The sequence below is a fragment of the Nicotiana sylvestris genome, chromosome 8 (genome assembly GCF_000393655.2).
Source record: "Nicotiana sylvestris chromosome 8, ASM39365v2, whole genome shotgun sequence".
Taxonomy (NCBI): domain Eukaryota; kingdom Viridiplantae; phylum Streptophyta; class Magnoliopsida; order Solanales; family Solanaceae; genus Nicotiana; species Nicotiana sylvestris.
The window spans coordinates 45,195,665-45,208,988 of record NC_091064.1 but is presented as its reverse complement, the minus strand read 5'-3'; the positions used below and the strand labels follow the sequence as shown (position 1 = coordinate 45,208,988).

At 34.8% G+C, this 13,324-nt stretch overlaps 1 protein-coding gene across 1 annotated transcript; it reads right to left on the bottom strand.

The window, feature by feature from the left end:
• Positions 1-4,031: 4,031 nt before the first annotated feature.
• On the bottom strand, positions 4,032-5,583 carry LOC104210379 (uncharacterized). The gene is made up of 3 exons (XM_009759276.2): positions 5,396-5,583; positions 4,184-4,880; positions 4,032-4,052 (listed from the first exon to the last, which is right to left on the bottom strand). The coding sequence occupies exons 1-3, from the start codon at positions 5,581-5,583 to the stop codon at positions 4,032-4,034; spliced, it is 906 nt and encodes a 301-aa protein (XP_009757578.2).
• Between the last annotated feature and the right edge of the window lie 7,741 nt (positions 5,584-13,324).

The window sequence follows — 13,324 nt, the reverse complement described above, 5'->3', positions numbered from 1 at the left end:
AATGTACAGTTGGAAGATAAAGAAAATGATGCAACCAATGTGTTAGCTCAATTGTCTGTTGAAAAAACACACGAAGGTAGTGTGAACAAGACAGGTATTGATTGTGTCCTAAATAATATATTCATAATTGAAAATGGCAGTACATTTCAAAAAAATATGTTCTTAGTTTTTGTCTCTTCATTTGACGACTTGCAGCAAACTAATATATATATATATATAGTGGTCTGCAGAGGAAAACAACGATGAAGCTCTTAACCAATATACGAGGAAAAGAAAGAGAGATAGTATTGGTTATGATGGTCCGTCATTTTCTATTCTTACTCCTACTCCTCCAAGTACACAAATGAGCATTAATGGGGGTTTGTCTATGGAGGTTGAAGGAAATGTTGAAGAAGAGCTTGGTCGAGGTAAAAGGAACAAGAAGCTTAGTTGGCAGTTGAAATCTCCTTTTGATCAGGAAAGAAAAATAGGAACATCGATGGCACACAATGAAAATACTCCCAAGAGTTCAGGCTGGATAAAATCAACATATACTCGTAAATGTATTTTTCATTATGCCAAAGATGATGCAAAAGTAGTGAAGAAATTCATTGTGTGGTTGGGCAATGAGAAAAGGAAAGGTCGCAAAAAACAGTAAGTCCCTTAATGTATTTCATTATTTGATAATTGCTTAAATTCGTGTCCTTAACTTGTAATTTTAAATTTTAGAATTAAGTGTATTGATATAGAAATTGCTAAAGTTAAGTGTCCTTAACTTCTGTGATTGTAAGTCTAAGTTTAGGACCAAGTGTCGTTAACTTTTGAATTTGAAAATCAAAATTAAGGAGCAAGTGTCCTTAACTTTTCAACTTGGAAATCAAAGTTCAGGACCAAGTGTCCTGAACTTTTGAACTTGTAAATCAAAGTTCAAGACCATGTGTCCTTAACTTTTGAACTTTGAACTCAAAGTTAAGGACTACTTGTCCTTAACTTTTAAAACTGTAATTCAAACTTAAGGACTGCATGTCCTTAATTTTTGAACCTGCAAGTCAATCTTAAGGACTCTTGTCCTTAACTTTTGAAGTTGGAACTATAAGTTAAGGACTGGATGTCCTTAACTTTTATACTTGTTAGTCTAAGTTAAGGACAAAGTGTCCTGAACTTTTGAACTTCTAAGTCTAAGTTTAGGACCATGTGTCCTTAACTTTTGAACTTGAAATTCAAACTTCAGGACCAAGTGTCCTTAGCTTTTGAACCTGTAATTCAAACTTAAGGACTGTCTGTCCTTAACTTTTCAACTTGAAAGGCTACGTTCAGGACTAACTTCTAATTTTGATATTTTCAAACTTTTCAGGGGACAAACTGATATATATATTGATGATAATGGTGTGAGAAAGAATCCATACAAATTGTATCATCAAAAAATCAGTAGCAAAATGTTCTTCCTTGAGCTTCCAGATAGTAGCTTTGTACTTGTTGATAAGGTTTGATAATTCGCAAGGCATTTATTCTCTTTATTCTTAATTTATAATTTTTTAATTATTTAATGACTGGTAGATTTGTTTTATTTTTTGCCTTTTTATGAAGCATATTGACATTGCCCTATATTATCTGAGAAAGAAGGAATGCTACCACCCTCGTGACCATCCTTTTCTCGTTGCACAACTACAAATATTCTTTTTGATAACTATATGGTGCTTGCGTATAAGGATTTCAGTGAAGATGCTCCTGATGAGTTTTAGTGTGGTGATAATCAGTTGTTTCTGATTCCATATGGGTGGGGGGACAGTCGTAGATGTGGAATTCCTTGGACAAAGGTTGACAAAATCTTTTTCCATGTCGGCTTCCTTCAGAAGATGATAATGCTGTGACACACTTTCTTTTGGGGGTATTGGACTTGAATCAGAAAAAGATTGATGTATACGATTCCATATACAGTGAGACATATGAGGCAGGAATGAATCACATGGAAATGTATGCACACATGATCCTCCACTTGCTAAAGTTCTTATAGTTTGACAAACATCACAAGTTTTTTGGAAATGACTTCAACAAATTTGATATTCAGTGGCAAAGATCACCACACCAAACTGGATCGTACATGTTGTTATTTGTTATATAATTTATATGTACTTTAGATTTATTGTTTAATTCACTCCATATCTTATATTTTTCTTAGGACTGATTGTGGTGCAATCCTGATCAAGTATGTGGAGTTGTTGATGATTGGAAAGGATATGGAGAAATTCCAACCTGAAGATATAAAAGACTTTAGAAAAGAACTTGTTGCAAATCTTTGGGCACATGGTGAGTGGAAAAGAAATTCTGGTTATGATACACCACCAGAAAATGTTGGCGATGACTATGAGAGTGAAAATGAAACTTGATATCCGAAGGAGTTGTAGTTTAGTAGTAAAGAAAGTTAGTTGTGCTTGATCTTTTTGTATAAAATTGTTGTAAAGAATCCATATGAATTCTGAAATGTTCTGTAAATTCCTCAAAAGGCACTTATATTTTGATTGCATAGCATAATTTTATGTCACAACTATGCAAAATTAAAATTTTAGAAGTAATATGAAGGCATCATGTTATTAATTTCTTTGTTTCTCTCAAGTGTTGATTTGTCCATTGAGCTTGTTAGTATTAGTTCATGACTAAGTGTAATTGAATTACAAAGTTAAGGACCAAGTGTCCTTAACTTTTGAACTTTGAACTCAAAGTTAAGGACTGCATGTCCTTAACTTTTGAACGTGTAATTCAAACTTAAGGACTGCATGTCCTTAACTTTTGAACTTGAAACTCAAAGTTAAGGACTCCCATCCTTAACTTTTGAAGCTGCAACTCAAACTTAAGGACAGACAGTCCTTAACTTTTGAACTTTGAACTCAAATTTAAGGACTGCCTATCCTTAACTTTTTAACGTGTTATTCAAACTTAAGGACTGCATGTCCTTAACTTTTGAACCTACATGCCAAACTTAAGGACTCATGTCCTTAACTTTTGAACATGAAACTCAAAGTTAAGGACAGACAGTCCTTAAGTTTTGAACTTGTAACTCAAAGTTATGGACTGCCTGTCAAAGTTAAGGATTGCAAGTAGAACTTAAGGACTCCTGTACTTAACTTTTGAACTTGAAACTCAAAGTTAAGGACAGACTGTCCTTAACTTTTGAACCTACAAGTCAAATTTAAGGACTGCCTGTCCTTAACTTTTTAACCTGTAATTCAAACTTAAGGACTGTCTGTCCTTAATTTTTGAACCTGCAAGTCAAACTTAAGGACTCCTGTCCTTAACTTTTGAACTTGAAACTCAAAGTTAAGGACAGACAGTCCTTAACTTTTGAACTTTGAACTCAAAGTTAAGGACTGCATGTCCTTAACTTTTGAACCTGTAACTCAAAATTAAGGACTGTCTGTCTTTAACTTTTGAACCCGCAAGTCAAACTTAAGAACTCCTATCCTTAACTTTTAAACTTTGAACTCAAAAGAAACAAAAAGAACGTAAGCAGAAAGAAATTTGAAAATTCAGATATCTGCTCAAATAAGGATAATCTAAATGAATCCAATTTATAGCAAAAACTTAAAAGAGTTGATAAACATAAGTGGATATATCTACTATTCTCTATGATTTCTTGAAAATGGATGGACTGCCAGAGAATATATACAAGCTGTTCTATTATGACCAATTCTTCTGCAACGACCACATTAGAATGTTTTTTTTGATGACTCGGTAGCTGGAATATGCCTTTTCTTCTACCTTCTACCTGGTGGCACTTTGAAATCTAGAGGTTTAACAATTTGTGACTTAACACTCTCTAGTACAATCCAAGAAACAGTATGTCCTACATGATGTATTTTTCTTTCATATGTTTTCAGCCAAGATTCCTTTAAGTACTAGTGCGAGCAAAAGTTGGACTTCTTGATGTTTCTCTTCTCGATAGCGGCAATTGCATGTATGTATGGTAATTCATCAAATTTAAACTGAAAACAATCACATGTTCTTTTGTTTAAGTCCACCAAGAAAGTTACTCCTTCTTCTTCAACTCTAGAACGCTATGAATCAACAGGGAAGACCTTCAATGTTGAAAAATTATAAGTTAGTACATTATGTTAAATTATATTAAAATCATAAGCTAAACATAGAACATAATACTTACATTCAAAGTAAATGCTAAATCTATCTTTTTCTTCAATTCCTCCTATACCCAATAAGAAACATCATAAAAAGTTCCTTCTACTTCATTTCTTCTTTCATAAAACCAACGTTGTAGCTTCACTTGAATGAAATCCATCATTTTTAATATAGGCAGCTCCCTTGCTTCTAACAGGATAGAATTCATTGACTCAACTATGTTTGTTGTGAGCATGTCATATCTTCGTCGTGGACTACAAGAACGTGCCCACCTTTCCGGTGGTTCTTCCATCAAGTATTCATAAGTGTTCTTATCTACTTTTGCTATATCTGAAATGTATAGATCAAATTCTTTGCGCCTGTATACTCTTGCAGCACTTTGGAAAAGTTTTATGACCTCACTTTTCACTTTCCTTTGCTTTAGGTTCTGCTCCAAATGATAGATGCAAATCCTATGATGGCTTTCATGATATACCTTTGCAATGCCATATGCAATAACTTGATGCTTGTCTGATAAAAAAATTAAATTCTCACAGCTCCCAATTGTATTGCGAAGCTGACTAAAGTACCACTCATAGGAATTGTTATTTTCAGATTTTGCTATTCCAAAGGCTAGTGGGAAAATTTGGTTATTTGCATCATTTGAAACTGAAATCACTAAAACACCATGAAATTTTGACTTCAAAGAAGTTTCACCAACAACAATCACTGGCCTACAATGATTCCAACTAGATATTGATGATACATATGCATAAAACATATAAACAAACCTAAAAATACAGTATAAAACAAGGTTAACAGAAGTTAAGGACAGGTAGTCCTGAACTTCAGATTACAAGGCCAAAAGTTAAGGACAAGTAGTCCTGTGGTTAGACTTACAAGGTCAAAAGTTAAGGACAGTCAGTCCTTAACTTAGAGTTACAAGTTATAAAGTTAAGGACATGCAGCCCTTAACTTTGAATTCAAAGTTCAAAAGTTAAGGACAGACATTCCTTAACTTTGAATTACAAGTTCAAAAGTTAAGGACAGCCAGTCCTGAACTTCTGGTTACAAGCTCAAAAGTTATCTGGTTAAAGACGGCATGTCCTAAATTTTATAAAACGAACTAATAAACTTTTTTTTGATTGTTTACCTATTGTTGTCGTCTATCTTTATGTTAGTATATGTTCCCGGGTTTTTACTTCTCATCATATACAAGTATGAAGACAATAATTAATAATTCTCTTCAGGAGTTCCTCTTATTAAAGCGGAAGCAAGTTGAATAGCACGCCACGCCTTGTGATACCTAATGTCTAGTCCATGCAATTTTTGCATCTCTGCCATGACAAAAGCTGGTGTAACTTCAAACCTTAGGTCTCGAAGATTGTCGATAATGTAACCACTAATCAACCTTGAAGTTGCATGCCTTTGATCAGCTTTCATAGTGTTAACAGAGCAGTCATGCTTTTTCTCAATCTTTACTATCTTAAACATTGTTGAATATTTAATTCTGAAAGCATGCACACACCACCCACACCTATCATCATTGCATTTCAATGAATATCTTGTTGAGCTTGATCTAGCAACCTTGAATTCAAAATGTCCTTTAATTGCTATACTCGAAAAATAGTTAATTATACTCTTCTTTTTGTCAAATACTGATCCCACTTTTATTTCATCTAACGAAGCATTTTCTCTTAATATCGTAGTTGGGGATTCTTTTTGTTTCAAATTTGATCATCGTCTAGTTAGTTGAGTAGAGGTTTTTTCAGCAACTTCTTCGATTACCGATGCACTCTCTAAGACTTGAATACCCAAAGCTTATTCGTTGTCAATCTCTATAATGCTTTGTTCTTCTACTTGAATAGAATCAAATGGTTGAGCTTCAACCATATCTATTTCCATTATCTGTTGGCATTTCTTTGATTGTCATGATGAGTTTCTCTGTTGACATGTGTTTGAAGCACCTCTTCAGTTATTGGTTGAGGTTCAACCATATCTATTTTCATTATCTGTTGGCATTTGTTTTGATTGTCATGTTGAGTTTCTCTATTGACATGTTCAAAGTTTCTTGTTGATCCAAAAACTCTTTCCAAAATATCAACAATGAAACGATAGCCCTTGAAGAGTGAATGAGTTTTTAGTAACTCTATACATGTATGAAGATCTAAATCTTTGGATATAAGCATTCCCTTGCTTGTTCCAAGGTTGATATCAAACCATATCACTACTTCAAACTTGTCTCTATCCAATTCAATAACTTCAAAGATCTGTTTAATGAAATCTTGAAACCGAATTGCCTCAGGTACTAGAACAAGCTTTGTTTGATGATCAAGATACTTATAGTCTTCAGTCCATCTACCATTAAAAACAACTATAATGCATTTTTCTCATCCTGCAAGTAAAGAGAATGGGAAACTCAGGACATATTTTATAGAGCAATCCTTGTATAATTAAGAACAAGTACTGTAAGTACAAGACCAAGTGTCCTTAACTTTTGAACTTGGAATTCAAAGTTAAGGACTGCCTGTCCTTAACTTTTGAACCTGTAATTCAAACTTAAGGACTCCTGTCCTTAACTTTTAAACCTGCAAGTCAAACTTAAGGACTCCTGTCCTTAACTTTTGAACTTGAAACGCAATGTTAAGGACCAAGTGTCCTTAACTTTTGAACTTGAAACGCAAAGTTAAGGACCAAGTGTCCTTAACTTTTAAACTTGGAACTCTAAGTTAAGGACCAAGTATCCTTAACTATTAATCATGCAAGTCAAAGTTCAGGACAAAATGTCCTTAACTATTGAACTTGAAACTTGAAGTTAAGGACTACTTGTCCTTAATATTTTAACTTATAACTGTAAGTTAAGGACCAAGTGTCCTTAAATATTGAACATGTAAGTCAAAGTTCGGGACCAAGTGTCCTGGACTTTTCAACTTGAAACTCAAACTTCAGAACCAAGTGTCCTTAACTTTTTCAAACCAATTTGCAAAACTATGACACTATGTCCTTAATATACAGAAGAACAACAACAAAGTTAAGGACATTGTGTCCTTAACTTTTTCAATTCAATTTGCAAAATCAAGACACTATGTCCTTAATATTATGTGCTCAATTTTTATAGAATTATCACAGGACGCGATGTCCTTAACCTTATCAATCTAGAAATTCAAAAAAAAAAAATCAAATTTCTACTTACTGTATAAAAATCAATAGAAATCGGAAAAAGTATAACTATGTCGAAATAAAAATCAATAGAAACACACAAAAGTATAACTTATTTTAAATATATGTCGATTTTTGGACGAGAAGGTTGAATTCTATAGTTTGAAATCGGAAGAGAATCTTCTGCAATTTCGACGATCACAGTGAAGTAGTTAGCGCTTCTGCCGCCGCTGCTGATCGTTAATAAAAGTGTAGGTATAAGTTATAGCAGAAGGGTATTTTCATCCAGTCAGGTATAAGTTTATTAAACCAATGGCTAAAGACTAGACATTTAAAACCCTGGCTTTAAAATAAAGACAGGTGCTATTAGTGGCTATTTTTGCACATCGCCCACAATTTGTCTTGTACGCACACAACTCCGGCCCACTAGAGATCACAAAACAAAATGTACAAGTGCCACAAATGGGACCCGAACACGACACCTTCCATACATTTGAATCCTCTTTACCACCTCAAAAGGCCACAACTTGGTTAAAGCGGGTTCAAACTTTACTTCTATACGTGTTTTTGCCATTTCAAGTTTAATTTAGCAATATACACAGTGTAATTTCTTAGCGAAGTGGGTTGAATTGAACCCGCTTGACACCATGCGGGTCCGCCCCTAACGGCAGCATAGTTAAGGCATCAAAGCAAGCTACCATGGTGCTGCAATATTATTGAACTTGCAAGTTGCCACGATTATGATATAATTATATATAATTCAAATTATCTGCTCAAGGGCAGAATTTGCATTTGCAAAATATTATCTTGGAATTTCCTAAAATGACACTTTCCCTTCAATGGTTATCTAATTTGGTTAAGTATTAAAAATTTTAAAGGTTATTTGACCTATATAGGTAGAATAATCTCCAGGCAAAAAATATTCAACTGATACCCTTGACCAGCTACAATTCTTCCCCTGGTTACATCATAATGGTGGCAGGTTTGAAGACATTAATTGCGGTAATAGTTAAATATTCCTTTAATTTTAACTTATATGAGACAGTTTGACTTAGCACGAAATTTAAGAAAAAAATGAGTTTTGAAACTTGTGGTCTTAAAAGCTTAATAGGCAAAAACTTTATGAGACCATGACATTTTGTGGCGATAGAAGCTTTCCATTAAAGATAAAATTAGTAAAATAGGATGTTTTGTCGTGCTCCAAATCTGAGGAGGCGATACCGGCACCCGGTGCAAGCGTACCAAGTGAAACTTGTATTATGTGAACATATATGACTCTGCTTAGGCCGACAAGGACAACATGAGTAATGTCAACCTATACAATCAAAAGAGAATACAAACAATGGCCGACAAGGCCACCATGCTTATATCTATACACACAAGACATGTCTACAAGCCCCTACAAATACTGTCTGAATATACAATTAAAACTCTAGACTTGGTAACTTCGGGTGGAGCTTACCAATCAAGCTATATACCGGCGCGCCTAATGCTGAGGCTTATCTCTCTAACTTTCAGGACCTGCAGACATGAAACGCAGCAACCCCGGCAAAAGGGGCATCAGTACGAAAAAATATATCAAGCATGTAAAAGACAACTGAATAACTGAAACTGAAACTGAAACTGAATCGATAGCCATGATATCATGAATGTAATCTGAGGAGTCAATGATAATCTAGAAATATACTTACCCGACTCATATCATATAAATAATACCGAAACAAACTATCCGGCCTCATATAGGGCTTAGTGTGTATATGTATAGCCCCACAGGCTACTGTATAGCTCCGTAGGCAAATGTATATCCCCGAAGGCAACAGTCTAGCTCCGAAGGCATGACACCCATATGTCTATCCCCGTAGGCTTATAGTACTACATTAAATGACACATGTATACTCTCTATTTCTTAACTAGACATAGAAGAATGTTAAACTGAATAGGAATTCCAAACAAGAGATAGCTACATCATGAGCAAGATGGAAAAACACAACATGAGATCTTTACGAATGACTTTTTTTGGGTATACTTTGTTTTGAACTTACTTAACTATGGATACATTCCATTGAAAGAAGAGAAATAGCCATTACATACTTTTCGTCAATTTTTCAACAACTCAATGTGCTTAATTTGAACAGGACCTCAATCTACAATCAATGATAATGATTCTATCACCAAGCTACAAAAGATATCACTATCATATATCGAACACCAAGATTATTCTATAACAAAACAAGTATCATCTCCCTTGTTTCTTTTGATATCCTCAGTTTCCCAATAACAGCAACAATCACAAAAACCAACAACTACATGTTTAGCTCTTCAATCTACACAAATGACGCAACAAGCTCGGGCTACAACTAGCAGTTATACTTTAAAACTTTCTTTCTTTCAAGGTACATAGCAACAACAAATACAACATACTCAAGTCTTACTTCATGTTTTCCATCCATAAGACAATATATAGGAACTCCAAAATAGTCCAGCAAATACAGCAAGCTATATACGACTTTCGACAGTTGATTTAACAAGTTCTTACTTCAACAACTTAAAAAAGACTTAGATATTCTCAAATATATTTAGAAGGGGATTCTTACCTTAAACAACAATAACAACCCCTAACGTGAGCTTACTTCAACTTGAAGGAATCCACAAATCAACTACAACAATAAAAGAATAAGCTTATACAAGTACTACGATTTTCCGAAGGAAGAATTACCTCATAACCTTGGTGGGATATACTTGAATGATAGGGAGATTCTTTGAGAATATTTATCGAGCTTAGGGTTCTGTTTTGGATGAAAAAATAAAGTGGGGAAAGGGCTTCCCTTCTTAATAGCATCATAAATAATATCTATCGCCTATGTGGGTCCCAATGGGGCTACCTACACGGTTTCACTAAAATACCTATATCTCCCTGCCCCGATGTTGTATAGAAAAATATTTTAATAAATTAAAATCTAGACTCATAGATCATTAATTTGGTAGGTGGATCACCCCGTAACTTCAAGTATATTGTGAGAAAAGCTTAGTGACATCAGACCCAAATTTCAGTAAACTTATGAATATAACTTGTGATACCTTTTGCCGACTTTTGTTTTACAACTTGCTCGACTTCAACACTTAGGGGTCGTTTGGTAGGGTGTATAAGAATAATACGGAATAAGGTGTATTAGTAATACATGGACTAGTAATGCATGGGTTAGTAATGCAAGCATTAGTTATGCATATATTATTTCTTATCTATTGTTTGGTGTGGTGTATTAAAATTATAAATGCATTGCATAATTTTAAAGAAAAATAGTTGTTTACAAAAATGCCCTCCATATTCTCTAGCTTTAAAGGACTTTTAATGACAATCTTGTCTTTAACCATACTGATGCAAGCATTAATGTCCTTGGTATTACTAATGCCATGGTTTTCTATGCATTACTTATACATAGGATAATACCAAGTATGATATATAACTAATACAAGTATTAGTTATACACAAGTTAAAAAAATGTACCAAACAAGGTATTAGTAATGCATAGACCTAATGCTTACATTATTTTTTCTAATACCTCCTACCAAACGACCCCTTAGCATACGACTATTAAACCATTGAAATACCTCATAACACAATCTTCTTAGCATGTTAAGAACTCCTAATAGTATCCCAAAGGTATGAATTATAACATTAGCCCATATATCGAATGTACAGTCCATAAATCACTCCATAAGTTTGAAATTTCGGAGAAATTCACCCGCTTCAATTCATTTAACCTTTAACCCTTCCGACACTTACTAAACAGAGTCATAATCAAATATAAACTTAGGAATATCCTAGATCTCCGAGCTTACAATGACTAACTCACGACGTAGCTTAACGTATGAAAAATGCAGGGTGTAACATCCTCCCCCCTCCCCTAGGAATATTCGTCCTCAAAAGTAGGGATATACATGGAAGGGAACTAACTCTAAAGGGTTTTTGGAAATTTTGTCAGGGTCTCCTCTATGAATAGGACTACCTAGAACCTGACAAGCAACCAAAAAACACAATAAATGCCTCACAAGGCGACATAATACAACACACCATATCATCAGGCCTCACACAGCCATCAAACATCAAGTACGAGTGCTATAGATCACAACTCACCTCATGTTGTCGTAACTCGTGCTCTAGTGGCACTATAATGTCTCAACTCTAATAATCACCTATCATACAGTAACGATTAAGTCTATAGTCATATAACTGTCGCGCCCCCTTTTTTCTTGCGAAATCGGGTTTATGACATTTGGGAGGACAACTCGTTCCCTTTTGAGAATTGGGTTTAAATAGAAGAGTTGCCACCTAATGATTAAAGTGCATTAGGACACTAAAAATGGTTTGTTTTGAGTATCCAGAGATTGGGTAAGGGCTTGAAATTATCCCAAGGGGAAGGTGTTAGACACCCCTCAGGATCCACTAGTGTGGTTCCCGACCAGACAATTATTGTGACTTTAAGCGCAAATAAAACTTCAAGTAAGAGGGGGTTTTCACATAATGGTTACAAATAAACAAAGTTGGGAAGAATTAAAAGAAAGTTGAGAGAAATAGTTTGAAATTTCAAATAAACAAATAAACGAAAAATACAAAGGAAAGGGGGTCCTAGGTTTATAAATAATATGGATCACCCCACGCAATGTACGGTAATCACTCCTCGATGAGGGGCTACACGTGACATTATCGCGTGGTCATCATATCCATATCTACTCTTCCCACCCCGTTAAGGTAAAAGCGCAGATTGGTCTCGATTACTTATTGCATGTTATTACCCGTCCCAGTCATATCAGTCCCGGAGGCATTTAGGACTATTAATTCTAAAGGAAAGGAATGTCGGTTTATTTGTAGTTTCAAAGGAAAAATTCTAAGACGACATGTAAGAACATGAATAACAAATTGGGGAAAAGCATATAATAGGCAAAACACTCAGATATACCTCCATAGACAAAGAAGCACGTAATTTAGCATGACTTACACATATTACTTAGGGTCTGATTAAATACTCAACACGGAAGAACTTAAAGGGTGAGGCGGATTGATTTACTACATAATTCAGATAAGAAGCCCGAGTCAGGCCTGCCTACTGGTTGTAGTTAATAAAAACATATTTAGTTTAAACTTTTACCTTATGGCTTGCCTAAGTGTTGGACGAAAACCCTATAGGCATAATATCTACAGACTCAGGAACAGGGATATGAGATGATTACATACTGATTTAAGAGAAGTTGTCAGTTATTAAAGAAGGACGAGTTTTACCAAAAGATCATAAGTTCTACAACTGGTAATGCATCTTCATTGCCGGTTTTAGACTTATAAGCGAGTGAAACAGTTCAGACTTGATTAATAGCTCCTATAGGAATGCTTTCTACGCGTTGTTAATTTTAAACACTTTCATAGACATAGTAAAATGCAGAAACCCTATAAGCATGATATCTAGGTGCTGAATTTCGTTTATGACCTATGAACATGATATCTAATTGCGGTTAATTACTAAGACCTACAAACATGATTGCCTAATAAAGAATGGATATGCAAGGTTCAGAAAGACCTATAGGCATATTTTCTATGTGCATATGCAGAATTCAGATTTTTAGGTAATTATAGACATGGTATCTATATGAGAGAATGCAGGATTCCTATAGACATGGTATCTATATGAGAGAATGTAGGATTCCTATAGACATGGTATCTATATGAGAGAATGCAGGATTCCTATAGACATGGTATCTATATATGAGAGTGCAGAAATCCAGAAACTCCTATAGGCAGGATATCTACCCCTTTTGCATACATGGTTACCCCTCCCTTTTTCACTAGCCATCCCCGAGAGTTTTACTACAAAGTCATTACAGTCCAGAAAAGTAAAGTAAAAAAATACATCAGAAATTTAAAAAGTACAACCAAGGAGAGCCTGATTCAGACTTCCTGTCTGAAGTATGAAGTAAACCAACTCCAACAGGTCATATTTCAAAGCCTTTCTCCCATTTGGGGTGTGTCAAAGTTCCCCAAGAGTCTCATATGAACTCCGGGCAGTGCTTGCACCCAAATGTGTTA

What these genes read in the sequence shown, in the direction of transcription:
- LOC104210379 (XM_009759276.2), bottom strand. Translation starts at nt 5,583, where the DNA reads ATGTTTAAGATAGTAAAGATTGAGAAAAAGCATGACTGCTCTGTTAAC. An exon ending in TTGCATGGACTAGACATTAG is followed by an intron (nt 4,881 to 5,395) that starts GTATCACAAGGC and finishes CTGTATTTTTAG; the next exon opens with GTTTGTTTATATGTTTTATG. An exon ending in TTTATGATGTTTCTTATTGG is followed by an intron (nt 4,053 to 4,183) that starts GTATAGGAGGAA and finishes TCAACATTGAAG; the next exon opens with GTCTTCCCTGTTGATTCATA.